This window comes from Haemaphysalis longicornis, unplaced genomic scaffold, assembly GCF_048455015.1.
Source record: "Haemaphysalis longicornis isolate Haplotype H1 unplaced genomic scaffold, Haemaphysalis longicornis Haplotype H1 scaffold_2, whole genome shotgun sequence".
In the NCBI taxonomy this organism is placed as follows: Eukaryota; Metazoa; Arthropoda; class Arachnida; order Ixodida; family Ixodidae; genus Haemaphysalis; species Haemaphysalis longicornis.
In genome coordinates, this window is record NW_027526295.1 from 175,718,561 (window position 1) to 175,734,383 (window position 15,823).

The 15,823-nt window shown below is 45.5% G+C and overlaps 1 protein-coding gene across 1 annotated transcript in view; it reads right to left on the reverse strand.

The window, feature by feature from the left end:
- Fbxl4 (F box and leucine-rich-repeat gene 4) overlaps positions 1 to 15,823 on the reverse strand; it is a 53,584-nt gene that overhangs the window by 18,119 nt on the left and 19,642 nt on the right. Inside the window, exons 5-10 of the mRNA XM_077698701.1 lie at positions 11,140 to 11,362; positions 8,486 to 8,556; positions 7,297 to 7,366; positions 6,258 to 6,367; positions 2,028 to 2,137; positions 1,786 to 1,921 (exon numbers count right to left, since the gene is read on the reverse strand). Of these exons, the coding sequence (XP_077554827.1) occupies positions 1,786 to 1,921; positions 2,028 to 2,137; positions 6,258 to 6,367; positions 7,297 to 7,366; positions 8,486 to 8,556; positions 11,140 to 11,362 (720 nt within the window). The remainder of the gene's footprint in view (positions 1 to 1,785; positions 1,922 to 2,027; positions 2,138 to 6,257; positions 6,368 to 7,296; positions 7,367 to 8,485; positions 8,557 to 11,139; positions 11,363 to 15,823) is intronic.

The window sequence follows — 15,823 nt, forward strand, 5'->3', positions numbered from 1 at the left end:
GGTAGCCGTACAATTTAAATGGCATTTGAAGCAAACCACCCGGTTTAGCACGTGAATTCCAACACTATAGCAAGTACACTAACTGACTGTGTAAAGGGTTGCAGGGAAGATGGGATACTTGCCATCAAGTGCTTAAACGAGGGAAGAAAAAAAAGGAGGAGAAAGGGAAAAACAAATAAGGGAAGGAGGATGAGGAAAGCGAACACTGCGCATCGTTAGGTGAAAAATCTAGCACTTGAAAAAAAGATTTAAAAGTCTAACATTAATATGCCAAGCACCGATAAGCAAAAACCACTTGTGAACTCCATGTCATTCAGTGCTTTATTACAGCATACCTTGAAAGCCACAGTATAACTATGCCCCATGTTTGATTCACACTAGGGTCACAGTAGAACGCAATGAACAGGTGCAAGGTCAGCCGACTGGCATTCTGCTACTCTAATGCGTGGAAAGAAAAGAAATTCGCTGCCTTTTGCGAATACTTCACATTAGAAGAAGTGACAACTGGGCTAGCTGGTATTGCATTCAGAACATCTCGATGGTAGCGCACTTACACACAGACACTAAGAAAGGAGACGATGAGACGATGATGAGTAGATGACAAACCACAGACACTGTGGTTTGTCATCTACTTTCTAAGCAAGTGTAAGTGTGTTACCATCAAGATGTTTCGAATACTTAAGTCAGCAAAAGCCAAATGATTATCTGGTGCTTTTTTAAGTTGGTACTTTACTTGGTGCCTGGTACTTAAATGTCAGGCTTTATTCAAAGAACCAATCAGGACCGCTATATTAAAGTGAACGAACAAACAAACAAACAAACAAAAGGATGGGCATGCATTATCATAATGCAATATGATATAGTTTGGAGCCAGCATGGCTAATCTGGAAAGCCAGCCATGAAAACTAATACCTGTGTCACACACACATGAAAAACGACATTAAGTGCTTAATACCTGAAGTTTTAATTCCATTAATTCGCTGCTACATGCAAAAAACTAATGCCATTCGCTCTAATGTCATTTTTGGCTTCAGGAGTTCCACTCCAACTCATTCCCCTTCCCGAACGCCTTAAATCTGCTTACTCTCGAACGCAATGAGTACCAAATGAAACCAATGAAACTCTCAGCACAAGAATGTTGACGCGGAAACGTAGCTGAACTTCGAAATAAGGCGATTTTTTGTGCACTGTTGGTGGCGAATTTCTGAAGAAGATGAAGTTCAATAAAAGAGCAGCAAGAGGCAAAACGTCATGTTACTCGTCGTTTTGATTTTTTCGAATTTGGCTACTGCTGGCAGGTGACGGCAGCTGCTGAGGTCTCTTTTAGAAACTGCTCACACCATTTTTTGGAAATCACAATTTCTCATAAAGTTTTCTTTCACAACAAACATTTTTAACTCTTGTAAGACGTTTTTTTATATGTTAAAAACTTCTAAAATATGAGTGCATTTCTTTTTGTGGTCATTATTCTACCACCGAACATAGCATGCCTAACCCATTTAATGCCTTTGCGTTCTCGTGTATAGCACGGCCCAATAATGTCATTCGGTATCTTAACGGCTTTAACACTTAATGTCGTTTCTTGTGCACGTGTGGTACGGGTGTAACAGCACAAATACAGGCCCACAATGTCACAAAAAGGAGGCCCTTCAGAAAACCCGTTAGCAGGAACAGCACAAAACAAAGCGAGTCCTACCGTAGAAGCCAGTGCAAAGCTTCTCCCTGTGCACCAAGATGCACTTGAAACGAAGCAACGTGAATCGCAGGAACGAACGATCGCCGTACCTGATGATGGAGATGAGCGAGAACATCTCGATCTCCGTCCTGTAGAGGTCCAGCCAGACCAGCTTGGTGAGGTGGGATATCTGGAGGAACCCGAGCCTGTTCAGCAGTGGGTTGCAGCAGCCCTTCAGCTCCAGCTCTGAGTGGAAGGCAACGAACGTGGGACAGAAAGCGACACTCATCAACAATCAGTCCAGGCCGGCCCCCCGCTGCTGTGCATTCTGGTTCGTTCCACAATGACCCACCTGTGAGATTGGGGCACTTGTCAGCAACTACCTTGAGGCAGTCGTTGTCCACAAACGGGCAAGACGATAGGCAGAGGCACTGCAGAAGCTCTCCCCTCAGCTCCATGAACCTGACAGAGAGAAGACACGACGGCCGTGTCTGCACTCCAGACCATGCTGCCGTGCCTTGCAAAACAGCTTAGGCAAGCTAGAATGTGAAGATATGACAGTGGGGAAAGAAGAAAATGGCATCCCTCTGCTTGGTATCCAGCAACACAAGTGCACAAAACTGACCTCGCAGCAAGGACAGTTTGTGAGGGAAATCATAGTGACATCTGATTCTACACGGTGCATGTGTGTGTGCGTGGTGGGGGGGACTCACTGCACAAACGCGTAAAAAATACGCATTAAAGTTGAGATTCCTCGTCCTATTCTGTGTTTGTATCAGGTTAGCTTGGACGACAGCAATGTGCCCATACTTGCTGTGTCCATATTCGTTGACACTTACCACCGACTAGCCCAAATGTCTGCCTTACATAAGGCAACATCAAGTCTTATGGGTAAAAAGATACACAAGAGGAACACACATTTTCAATACGTAGTATATTGCATTGAACAAAAACATTTTTTTCCCACGCTCCACGCTCAAAGGCATATCAAGTTTGTTTTCAGGTATAATACTTTGGTAGAGTGTAGAACTGCATCTGTAGATGCTTTCCTTTATTACTGATTTTTTTCAGCAGACAGGCACAGGGATCCGAATGCCATTTTTGGTTCAATGTGACCTTCACGTATCCCCCCTTAAAACTGCATGAAATTCAAGTTAACTCTTTCGTTACCACGCCTATTCAAATCGATCACCGGTGATCGATGATTTATATTGCCTATTTCAACATGTTGTATTCGTTTCTCGTACACCTAATGTGGCCAGTAGTTAGTCTAGGCACTGCCCTTTTAGAATCAGTTTAAATTTTTCCGCTCCGCTGACATTGAGATTTTTGACGGCGTTTTTGCGAGCCGAGGTATGTGTGTTTTTGAGGAATGGGGTGTGGCTGCTGTACTTGAGAAAAAAGGATGCAGATCGTGCTTAGGCTGCATTACCATAATATTTCTTTTGTCAAAAGACTCCTGGCAAGTCAAATACCAAATAGTGCGGCCAGCTTTGTAATCCGACAGCGTTGAGAGGTGATAATTACTAGAAAATGGCCCCAGCTATTCACTAATGATCTTTGGTTCGGACAAAGGGCAGCTTCATTCTCCCAAAGCTTATTTCTGATGGTCCCCCACATGTCTAGCAAGTGTGCCTGCCATTTTCAGCCAGTTTCCAGCAGTTTCGGTTTCGTTTTTGCATTGCGAAATTCATATTTGGTGCTACTACGCAGTTACCCAACTACAAGCTCATTTGCCATGGCGCCTCCGTTGCCCGCTACTGCTCCTCAAAACAAGCATGCCGTTTGCGCTTCCACTTTATCTACGCCTTGCTTCTGCGATAAGAGCTTCCGCTGAAAGTCAAACGATAACACCAAGTCGTCGGGTATCAGTTCAAACGAGGAGAACACTTCCAATTCGCCTTGAACACCGCCAGCTGTTCACCGGCCAGTTTCGGTTTCATACGAGGGTATTTCCAAAGCTCTAGTGTCGCTTCTTAGTAGTACTGTCTATTCTGACGAAGTCTCCAACAGCCTTGTATTCGTTTCTTTTAAAAATTGTTAGGTGGCGCTGCAATGTAGTAGGCTTGTAGTGCTGATTTTGCTTCACAGCCCGATGGCGGCTTGGTGAAAGCTTGCTGGGCATGATTCGAGCGCATTGTACCTTATTCCTGTAAGCAGAGCTACCATAGTGAGTCAGAACATGATATTAAACCGCAAATTAAAGTTCTGACTGATAAGTGATCATCAGAACGTCAACAAGCATCCACCAAAGAGTTTGGTTCTCACCTCCAAGCAGATTTTTTCACATCGCTTGCTTGCCTTCAATATTGTGCCGGTCATAATCATTGACAAAGTGTTTTACATCACGTGGAGGCTAAATTGGGCCTTTAATAATGTCAAACCACCAGATTTCTTCTAGAGAACCATCCAAAATAGCAAAATTGGAAATAGTGGGTGGGCTTCACCACATGGCACGGGCACCACGCTGGCTAACATTTTCTTTTATATCTTACAAATTGTACAGCGCAACTCAATTTTTTTTTATAGGACAGGTTTTTGAAATGGCTACCTACAAAATGTATATTCTAAATTTGTTCTACTACTGGTCGGTTATTATACAAAACTTACTTTTTTCTTATTTTCTTCGATGCGTGGACAAAAAATTTCGAATTCGTTAATTTTCTTGAAATCATTATTTAGGAAAACATTATTAAAACTGGTGTCGTTGGAAAGCACGTAGAATAATCTGCATTTTATGTCACTGCAATGTGTGCCTAACGAATATGTATAGCACAAAAAAAATGTTTGGAAGACCCTTCAAAATTGGTCAATTTCCCACGGTAACGAAAGAGTTAAATGGCTTATTACACGATAGCAACCCACATAAATTAAGGGCCACATTCAGGCTTTCCAGCATCGTGACCTTGCACAAGGCCAGAAGCCATTTGCTTGCAAAGGCATCAATATAAAACAATGGTGGAAAAAAAAGTGGCCTTAGATACTGGAATCATATTACACGGTGCTTTGGTAAAAAGGAAATGGTATCCATTAATGGTGGTGGGAGGGGGGAGGGGGGCATTCAACATAACCCCACCCCAATCAGTGGCGGATCCAGAGGGGGTCCTGGGGGCTGAGACCCCCCCACCAAGACACCGGTTCTACCCCTTGCTTTCCCCTTTCATACCCATCTCCACCCATCCGTATCATCCGCCAACAATGTAACGTTCTGTGCATAGCTTAGGGCTCATAATAGGCGCATGTCGACGCTCCACCGTTTCACATTTCAGCCCCCCAAACTGTCCCAGTTATGTTATGCTGCTATGTTTGCAATCCGTCTACAAGAGAAAAACGAATGGCTGCAGATTGATTTCCTTGTGTTGGTGCATTTGTTTATGCCTCACTGTTTATCCTTCCCATCAATCATTTGTGCGTTTAGAAGCTGAAAAAATTTTTTGAAATATTTATTGACGCACAGTATACAAACGTTCATTTTATGTTGTTTGGTGCTTGAGCGATTCCATGTTTGTTTGAAAGAGTGTCATTTACCTTACTGGAATTTTTGTTTGCGCTTTTTTGGTGCCGTGGCTCAGTCGCCGACGCTCCTTTTGCATTAAATAAATTATCAGAACAATGTATACCGACTGCTTTTTGCTTTCTGCAAGACATTTCCCTCCAATACACAGCACAGTGAATCCTTCCTTATTCAATGTGTGTCGAAAGATTGTACTTTCAGCTCTGACTAGAACTTAACGCCAGAAATCACGACACCCGTGCTGGGATTCATCTGGCAAACATATCATGCCACGGCGATTTTAACTGACTAGTCGCACGTGCACACTGCGCACTTCTTTTCCCCAGTAAAAATAGCTCAGTGTATTCTCAAAACCCTTATGTAGCGCCGCAAGGTTTTTTTTTCTTATATGCCTTTACAATAAGCATGCTTGAGGTACACTGGTTTAGTACATTGTACCAGCACGAAAAAAATTGAGTATTTGAGTGGATTTTTTTAGCGGGCAAGTTTTGTCTCACTCTCCACACCTTCCCATTGTCTGCTGCGCAACTGTAGTGAGGCCCCCATGATGCCACCAAGGATCAGCCCCTGACCCTAATGGGGGAGATTTTTAAAACTACCCCAGTAATGCTACTCGCACTAAGACTACCGTAAAAAAATTCCCCGCATTTCCCCGAGGGGAAGAATGTGAAAGTGCGAATGCACGAGTTGAATTTGCACGGTTCGGTAATGTTTGCGAAAGAGAGATCACACACACACACACACAACTACAAAGAAAGAAAGATGCATTTATTCACAGACACCTATTTGTGTTGTCGTTGTACTTGATTGCTAGAGCGGATCTCAGCTTTGAAATTTCGTGTCAGTACTCCTTTAAGCGGGTGCATTAGCCCTTCTCACGCCCGATTCCTGGCCAATCCCCCACGTGGGTATGTGCCACGTCAGCGGCCAGGCAGCGCGCGCCCATCTCCCCCCGTTGCTAAGGAAGACGAGGAGCGCGCGCACCCGCAGCTGTTGCTATGCGGACTACGGTGGCGGACGATTCAGGCTCGCTTAAGAAGTGCATTCGCACTTAAAATGTGAGCTTACCCAACGAAGGCCTCCGCAGAGAGGTATCCACCAGCACCACACCAGGAGAGATTGAGCTTTTCCAGCGTAGTGCACCGCTTCTGAAGTGCCTCGAGAGCACTGTCGTTGATCTAGGGAAAGGTAAGGGCAATGCCTCAAATGTCGCAGACAAGTGGTACTGCGGGCAGCATTCATTGTTCTATCTTCCTGGTAAGTAGCTGATGAGTAACCAGCTTTCTGGTAAGGGCGCGCAAGTTAACAAAAATCGGAAAAGGTCCTCAATACGCTTAACACTGAAACACTTGCATGCCATTTTTACTAGAGCAGTAATTTTCGGCCAGAAATGCACTCAGGACCTTGTGTGCTTTGGAGAAACCAAAAGGGGAAATGCCAACAAGTACGCCATAATATTGAAGCAACCTTGTGAAGTACCTAAAAGGCCCCAAGTATGCTTGCTTCACACGTCTTTCCTGCTTGACTAGCTTTTTGTAACAGCCTTGGTGTAAAGTAAAAAAGCGAGAATAAGAAGAATATGTTCTTGATGGCAAATCCAACCTTTCATGTTGCCATCACAAAGACTTCTGCACGCCACTACGTAGACATTTAAGGCTCTCCCAGAGGGGTAGAATAGTGGTTTTAACAAAGAGAATAAAACGCCTGGCATATGAAAGCCACAAGCAAAGCAAAAGCACATTTATATAGGGTAAAAAATACCAGAGAGAGCAGAGGTTTTACAAATGCCTCACCACACCTCACAAAGTTGCCACAAAATTTGTTACACTGAAGAATTAATAACACACAAGATAAAAAATTGTAAACACTAGTTTGCATTACTTGCATCTCCGCACTGAAAAGCAGGGACAACAGGATAGCAATTTACCTTAACACTTTGCAACTCCTTTTCTGCTATCCCTGTGTGTGCTTGTGTAGACCCCGTAAACTGACAACCATGCAACAAGCCTGAATCTGCATGCTGCCTGTACTAGGCTTGCTGTGAAGAAAGAAGGCTCTCAAGGAGAGCACGATACGCTACGTACAGAAGCGAGTAACTTCAAGTCACCTTTTCCCAATAGGGCTGAAGGTCCAAGCACTGGTAAAATATACGATCGTAGCAGACCTTCCAAAACAACCTGGACAGAAATAAAGGTAGGAGGGTTGCAAGTCTACATGTGCAGCAGCACCCCAGTGAAAACATTGAAATCGAGCTAGGCGCAAATGCCTTTTTAAGTGCCAGAGTATTTTAGCGGCTGTCACAGTGTCACCTAGCTACATAGGCAGAACAGAGTTCGAAAAAATTTTAAAGCACTGAGAACTTGGAAGTGTTTGAGCAAGTGTAATAGGGAAATATGCGACAATGTAATCACATGCCTGCACTGCTAAACAATCTAGCAAGAATAATTCCAAGTAAAATACCAGCTGCTGTGTCATGAGCTGTCATAGCAAAACACGAAGCCTATATCAGTTTTAAAAATGTGTTCCCAATGGGAAAGTTGCTTTGCACGTTACGCACACTTCATTTCAGCCCGTTCCTACACACCCCAATATAAAGTTCCCTTGAACACTCAAAAGAATGTTACAAAGTGCAAAGTGCTGTCGACACCTGCAACTGCAAGCCTTCATCGTGCAACATTTTAAAAGACATCATTGACTGCAACGAAAACTGGAATGTTTGCAGTTCATACTGAACATTTTAAGTTTAAAAATTGCAGAAATGTGGGCAGTCATCTGAACCCTACTTTCTTTGGTACAGTACACTATTTTAAAAAGCACACTATTTTAAAAGGCAAGTTTGCCAGCACCTTGCATGACGTAACACCCTGATTTTGCCTAAAAGATCAAAATTCACCTTAAACCAGTGTTGCAGTCACTATAGAGCTGTAGGCTCCCTTGTAGGGCATGGACAATCAGCAAAAACATGATCTAGTAACTTCTGCAGATTAAATTTCCCTGGAGGCAAGTTAAGCCAAAAATAAATCAAGCTGGTACTTTTGAACCCTCAAACAAACAAAGTCTTTCTACAACAGAATCTTCATGCCCACTAAGTTTCTATCAACACTTTAAGTTGATACATATTCCCTTGGTCAGCTCATCGGAAGTGTGAATCTAGGGCACTGCTTAACTGTGCCCAGGTGACGGCTTTGCCAAAGTTTACACAATGCGCAATATTTGGTAATGCCATTCATAGGCGCATTTCTTTCCAGCAAAGCCAACAAGCAGGTCCTCATGGGATGACACCACTGTGCGCTTACTTGCAAGTTCCAGACAGTCTACACAATGAGAGTAGGTCAAGGTATCCAAAAATTTCAGCCAGGAGCTCATTCTGCAAGAGAAAAGGTGGGAAAGGCTCATTAGAACCATTACGACAAAATGCAAGTTTTGTTCATTAAATAGACTGCTTTGTCCCAATAACAATCATTGATTGATTGATTGTAGGGTTTAATGCACCGACGCAACGCAGGCGATGAGGCGCGCTGTAGTGGAGGGCTCCGGATTAAATTTCGACCACCTGGGGATCTTTAAAGTGCGCCGAAATCTCGTACACACGGGCGTTTTTGCTTTTCGTCTCCATCGGAAAAGCGGCCGCCGCGGCCGGGAATCGAACCTGCATCCTCGTGCTCAGCAACACGCCTTAGCCACTGAGTCACCGTGGCGGGCCAATAACAATTATACCAACTTTATCGCAAACTTCAAACAAATAATCGAAATATTAAAGACGACATATGGTGTAGTGGCAAACTCCCGAGCTGCTTTCTAGTGATGACGTCGCAGAATCATGTTTGTGCGATTGGTGGCCATTGACCTGAACCCCTGCCAAGAACCATGACTGGGCCACTGTAGTGGGACCTCTAGTTTCATTTCATCGTATTTTTACATAACAGCAGAACAGATGAGATGAACCATGGTTACAGATGATGAGTGATCTACGAGTGACATGAGAGTCTGCAATGGCTGCACGCCAGCCCCTCCCTGGGCCACAGCGCCATGGGGAATTGTCCGGCATGTCTTGTGACATTATAACTTGAATGCTAAGGTGCAGCTAACAGACCAATGGCTATGTTTTCAGTGCTGGCCCACATCACGTCACTGCAGCGCAAAACTGGAAAATTTTTGAACATTTCTTGCCCATTTTTTGGTTAAAAAAACGTCTTTCGTGGCTGCAATAGAGCTGGGTGAGCGTCCAAAGGCTGGTTCTTTCCAATCGAACAAGGCCGCTTTTTGCCTTCCTTTAAAGGGGCCGTGCAGACAAAATGCAAGTTTGTTTTATTCAAAAGATTTCATGTTTGATTGTGCCCCCAGTGCTTGTCCGGAAGCAAACGATGCTTTATTCACTGCAAAATTAATCAATATAAGTTAAAATTTTGATTCTCCCACCGAATTGTGTGTTTTAACGATGTCTGCCATGACATCATAAGAGTAGGGTCTTCATGCTAAATTTTGTGTGAAGCGGAGACTTGTTTACTTGAACTTCCTACTCCTTAACACTCTGAAATTGGTTCCAATTTTGTCACTTAAATGCATGCAGCAACTTTGATTTCAGCATGTAGCTACTCCTCAACACTTTGAAATTGATTCCAATTTTGTTCCCAATAGCATGCAGCAACTTTGACACTCCACTTACACAGCAGTGCAACAGAATAATGCAGTGCCAGGTTGCACTGTTTCTGAGCAAGTTTCCAAACTTCTGGCTAAATGAAAAACATGCAGGTTTTCCCTGCTTCACTTACCACCCCCTGTTCCCATTCAAATGAAACGTAATCAAGATGTTCTCCTTTTTTCAACCACAGATGTTGTCATTATAGAAGAACAGCACCAGAATGAAGAGCAGTAGGTGACCTTGTGATACCCGTACACACAATTGTTTTCACTGTAGGCAGTTGTACATATCGACCACTGTGACCAAAAATGCCAAAATGTTATTTTGACAACCTCACCTCAAAGCTCCTTGGGAGAAGTTCCCCACCTCGTCAATTAACAAGAACATGTAAAGGCCCGTAGTAAAGAGAAGGCCCCAACACACTACTGACTAGTTCAGAGAGAGCTGCATTAAAACTTAGTACACAGGTAGGACCAGTCTGCAAAATTTAAAGCAAAGATAACAGGACAAGAAAAGAAAAAAAGGCGGTGCTGATTAACACCAGCTCCGAGTGTTGTCTTTCCTTGTCCCATTTGTTAGCGACGTTTTGAATTCTGTTAAATATGCACCAACTAGCCCAAACCACTGCCTTAACACAGGACCAGTCCAATGCCCGGGGGGAAGGGATGAAAGATAGAAAAATTAGTAGCAACAGAATGGAATAATTTACAGGCATTTTTAATTTAGTTACAACAGAACAGGAACTGAGCTGTTTTGTCGAAGCTACTAACAAGCTACACCACTGGTCAGTTGCTAAATCTTCAACATGGCTGACGACGACGCCCTTTTTAGGAAGTTCTGGGAATACTGTCGAGAGTAATGGTATTTGCTCCTGCCACACTTCACCAAAAGAACGCAACTGAGGGTTGGGTGAGACATGGATGCTCAAAACTGAGTGCAATCTTTTTTTTTAGTATGCTGAACTGCCTCTCACATTCAGCGTTTATGTGGTACCGACCAGTTGAACTTGTGTGCATGGCCGACCATGCTTTGTAAGCTCTTCACTGACGACAATGTCGATTGGTGTAGGATTTGATTGGATTGGATTGTCAGGTAGCTTCGGCACAATGTGGCCAGACTAGGAGAAAGGTTATGCCAAACACGGGTTCATTTCCGGGAGATCTTTGTTTCGATCGTACAATCACACAAGACCATCAAAATTCGGGAGTCTCCTGGACAGTTCGGGATACCAGGCCGGTATGCAAACTAAGGCAGGGCATTCTGAGACTACACACGATGCGAACCCTTTCAAGCAAGTTGCCTACGCACTGGGAGAGAGTGGAAGCCCGCTGAGGAGTCTGACGAGCGGGCTCGTGGCCAACGATAAGGCGGTTGCTGCAGGGCATCGCTTGACGAGCTGCTCTGCTCCTCTTCCGTATCAGGGAGGGGGCAGGGACCGGACCCAGGCCCCGTGGGCACCCCCGCGAGCAGCACAGCGTCGATCTGGGCGTGGTAGTCCAGGTGGCTGTGGTGGAACTCCAGTCGAAGGACCCTGGTAGGGGAACAGCAGGACGGAGGCAGCGGGAAGAGAAAGCGAGTGTGCAAATTGTCTTGCATCTCGGCAATGCAACACAGCAAAGTCCTGTCACACCAAACATGCCAGGTACAAGCAAGTGTTTACTATAAAGGGGTGGGGTCGGGGCAGCCACTCTGAACAGCTATTTAAAGGGGCCATGCAGACAAAACACAAGTTTGGTTCATTTGAAAGATTGCCTCGTTGGAATCATACTGACACCACTTTTAACACAAACTAAGCTCAAATAAGCTATACAATTAGGAAAAAAAGAAATGGCCATGCGACCCACTAGCTCATTTCCCGCAACAGAAACTATGATGGCATATGCCCAGCTGTGCGATTGACTGAGGCCGGCGAAAGCAAACGCGAATTAGCCAGGGCTTATAAGCTTGCTGAACAAGCTATTTCCGCTTAAATGTAATGCCTATTCATTTGCAGCAGTAAGAATGCTGGGGCAAACAATGAAAGTTACGAAAATACATGTAAACACAGAAGTACCGATGCGCACTGCTGTTGGTACTGGGCACACTATGCTTGTTTTAGATGCCCAGTAGCCTGCCGCTTTAGACACTGGCTGATTGGCGTAAGCAACGTTGTCTTACGTGACCCTGTTTGTCGAACATAACTCATGTTTCACGAAACGATCACTTTCTACCGTAACAAAAAAAAGAGCCAGGCGCAAATACAGTCAAAGAGCAACGGTGGCCAACGGTTCACAGCTGAGTATGGCAGCGCCATCTGGGAGGACTGACGGTAAGCAAGGCTGCAGAGCCTAATGACGCACTGGAAGTTCGTTTGAATACCACCGACGTCACGAAAACACACAATTTGGCGGGAGAATCAAAATTTTGACCTAAACTGATTAATTTCTCAGTGAATACGGCATCGTGTGCTGCCGGAAAAGCGTTGGGGCACTAAAAAAAAACCACGAAATCTTTCGAATAAAACGAACTTGTATTTTTTCTGCATGGCCTCTTTAAAGAGGCCGTGAAAACAAAATACAACCTGGTTCAGTTTAAAAGAACTAGCTTTTGGTCACTAACTCGGCTCCATTCCAGCTGCGAAAGCCGTTCTTTTCACCGAAAAAAAAAAAGCAGGCAATATTAAAAAAAAGAAAAAAAACGGCAATTTTCGAAGCGCTGTATCTCCGCAATGGTACCACTGGGCGCAGCCATTTTGGTACCACTCAATTGGCCAAGCGATCCCTTTCCGCCCCTGCCCGTCTCTTTTATCTTCGTTCATTCACAAACGCGCGAACGACAGAAAGACCGGAGATGCCGAGCGGAACGCGTTCCGCTCCCCGCTAGCAGACGACGCTCGCTTTCCTAGCACAACTCGCAACCGCAGCGCCGTGGTGGCGAGAGTCGTGGCCGGCCGCCTTCTCTCCACGGCCGCGGCGGGGAGATACGGAACTGAAACTAAAGCGTGGCAAACTGTTCGCATGGCGACGCAGTGAATCATCCCCCTCGCGAGGGGCACGATCAAATGCAGAGCATTTCCGGGGGCGCACGACGTTAAGTAGTTTGCGTTACGTTAATGTTGTTGCACTTGTGGCAACTGCTGACGAGAGAGCGCTCGTCAGCAGTAAAATTGGCAGCCTCGGCGCACGTTGAGTCCGAGAGAGGGGAGAGAGTGTCCTTGAAACGTGCCTGGGCGCGCTATCGAATGTTGATCACGCCGATAGCGAAACGTCTGGGCCTGGCATGTCGAGGCGAGCGATGCGGACAACTACGGACGCCAAGAACGGGTGACATCATGAGTTAAAGAAATGCTCTTCATTTAAAACTTTCAAATGTAGTGATACAGTGACGTCATATGGACAGGAGTGATGTAATATGGGCCAGAACTAAAAATTTGGCTATCAGTGTCTTAACTGCACATTATTGTTTCTTTACCGCACAGAACTAGAGGCCCCACTACAGTCACCCAGTCATGTTCCTTGGCGGTAGCTTAGTTCACTGGCTGCCAATCGCTCAAACAAGGTTCCATGACGTCATAGAGAAGTCGCCGATGAGTTTCTGTGGAGTTAACAATGCTTCATCTGCTTCCTTATTATTTCAGTTATTTGGCCGAAGCTTGCGAGTGAAGTTCGAAGTGTAGTGAAGTGAAGGAGTCAGGTATCAAAGTATACTGACTTTCGCCAACATCGACAGCATTTACCGCTGCCCGAAAGAATTCAAAGCCAATGCAAGTTTTTACGCTTTTTTGAAGCAAGTTCAGGCCTTTTTTGTTGCACTCACTCCGTTTCTGCTGACCCTGCCTGCCAGCGATTTTTTTCATTCCAGGTTAACTCTTCACCATAAAAACTGTTTCGTAAGCTTTCTGTTCGCCCCATTGCAACCAAAGATAGCGAAGGAGCGAAAGTGCAGTTATTCAAGCAAAGCTTTCTACGCCTCATTGATGGCGACCGTTCCGTCACAAAAATGCACTGCAGAAAAGCAACTTTACGTAACGGGTTTCACAAAACCACGATGATGACGATAACTGAAGACACATCAAGTGTCTCAAGAAAAAGACGTCTCCAGTAGTCATAGTTCAACCTGGGTCCCCCGCGTTATGAAGCCGACGTCTATCCGAATGCACCTTTCCAGCACGGTCAAAACAGTTTGGATTTAAAGCGAACCCTTCACTAAAACTCTGTGAACCCCTACAACTCCAATGGCAGCGAACGAATCCCCCAGGAAAAAGCTCAGAACTTCACCCAACTGCTGTCGTTAGATGAAGCAGCGTTTGATTTTTATTCCACTCAGACCTAGCCTTTACCCCTAGCAGCCAAGAAAACTTCAATGAAGAACACTGGGTTTCCAGAGTAACACACTCGCATATTGCTAGCTGCTAGAAGTCACAGGTTTGAGTACTAGAGCAGCACTTTTACAGCTGATAGAGCAGACTCAGCATGAACATGAGTTATTAGCACTGAGTATGAAGATACCTGAATGAAAAGTTGGCTAGAGCTTTCCCGTAGAGCAAAGGGCATATGCAGAAGAGCTAGAAAGCATGGAAATAAAGATTGAAAGAAATGAAATGTCTTATGTATTGAGCTAGTTTTGTATGGCTAGGAAAAAATGTGCACGCACATGCACAGCTTTTTTTCCTTTTCATGGTGACCTGCTACTTGAAAATAGGAAAAAAAGCAATAAGATGATTACCCTATATATATTCCTACTTATTAAGACATTGAAACTCTGGACAAAAACAAATCTAGACTGAATCAAATGATATGGAGCAAAGACAAATGCAAATATCAAGGCAGAAGCTAGCTGCTCGATAGATGAGGGGACAGAGAATGCTGCCTGTGCTAATGCCTGTTGTGCCAGAGCACCTGGCCCAAAGGCGTTGCACGAGGCGACGCGCCGACAGCGAGGCTGAGTCACGCCTCTCCCTTTCGTCGCTGCGGCGCGGCCGAATCCCGCATCCCAGAACGCTGCGGCGCGGCTGACTCCTGCATCTCGAAACGCTGCGGCGCGGCCGAATCCCTCAGCGGAGAACGACCCAAACAAGGGCATGTCGCTACGCCCGGAGGCGAGGTCACGGAGACGGCGGCGGCATCGCTCTCCCTTTCCCCATTGGCGGCGCAGCTGACTCGCCGCTTCGCTACCATTCGTCGGAATTCAAACTTCAGGCAGCGAGAGCTCTGATTGGAGCTATTTGAACTTCTCGGGGCCCCAACGAACTTCCCGGGCTATAAAAGAAGCCCGGAGGCTCTCATCGTCGGCATTCCTCGGCGGCTTCTCTCCGGCACCAGTCTCTTCGGAAGCACTGAGTGAAAGGGGTGCTGTCGCCTTTGTGCGAGTTATGTAACGTTTGCTTACCCTGTACATACTGTATATAAATGTTACTTCAAGTTTTCGTCGGCTCGAGAACTTCTTCGCTCGGCTCTGCGCCGCGTCGATAGTGGACGGAGCAAGGCAACATCGCTACACCGGTGACTGCGCTCGGGTGGCCAGTCGCAACAGCGGAGACAGCGTCGGGATGGCTGATTCCCAACCTCGGTGACGAGCAGGAAGGCGAGTCACAACCTTGGCGACCGCCCTGGGATAGTCATTCCCAACAGTGGTGCCAGCGGTGGGATCGTCTTTTCCCAACAGTGATGGCAGCGGTGGGATAGTCATTTCGCAACAGTGGTGGCAGCGGTGGGATGGTCAATTCCCAACAGTGGATGGCAGCTGCGGGATCGACCGGCAACGGCTACTACCTGGTGTGGTAAGCGCTCGACGTTTTCTCTCAGTTCACCAGACTTCTCTAGCACAGGTTATAGTAGTTTAGAGAAGGGCTGGGTGAAGCACTGTGTATAGCTTTGATTGTTTCATGCCTAGAGAGTGTGTTGAAACCAAAGCTAGTGCCGAGAGGTAAACAAAAGAGCGTAGAGAATTACTTGCGCGTGCCTTACTAGTAGTTCGATAGTACAGGAACGGCAAGGGAATTCTAAAGCGGGTA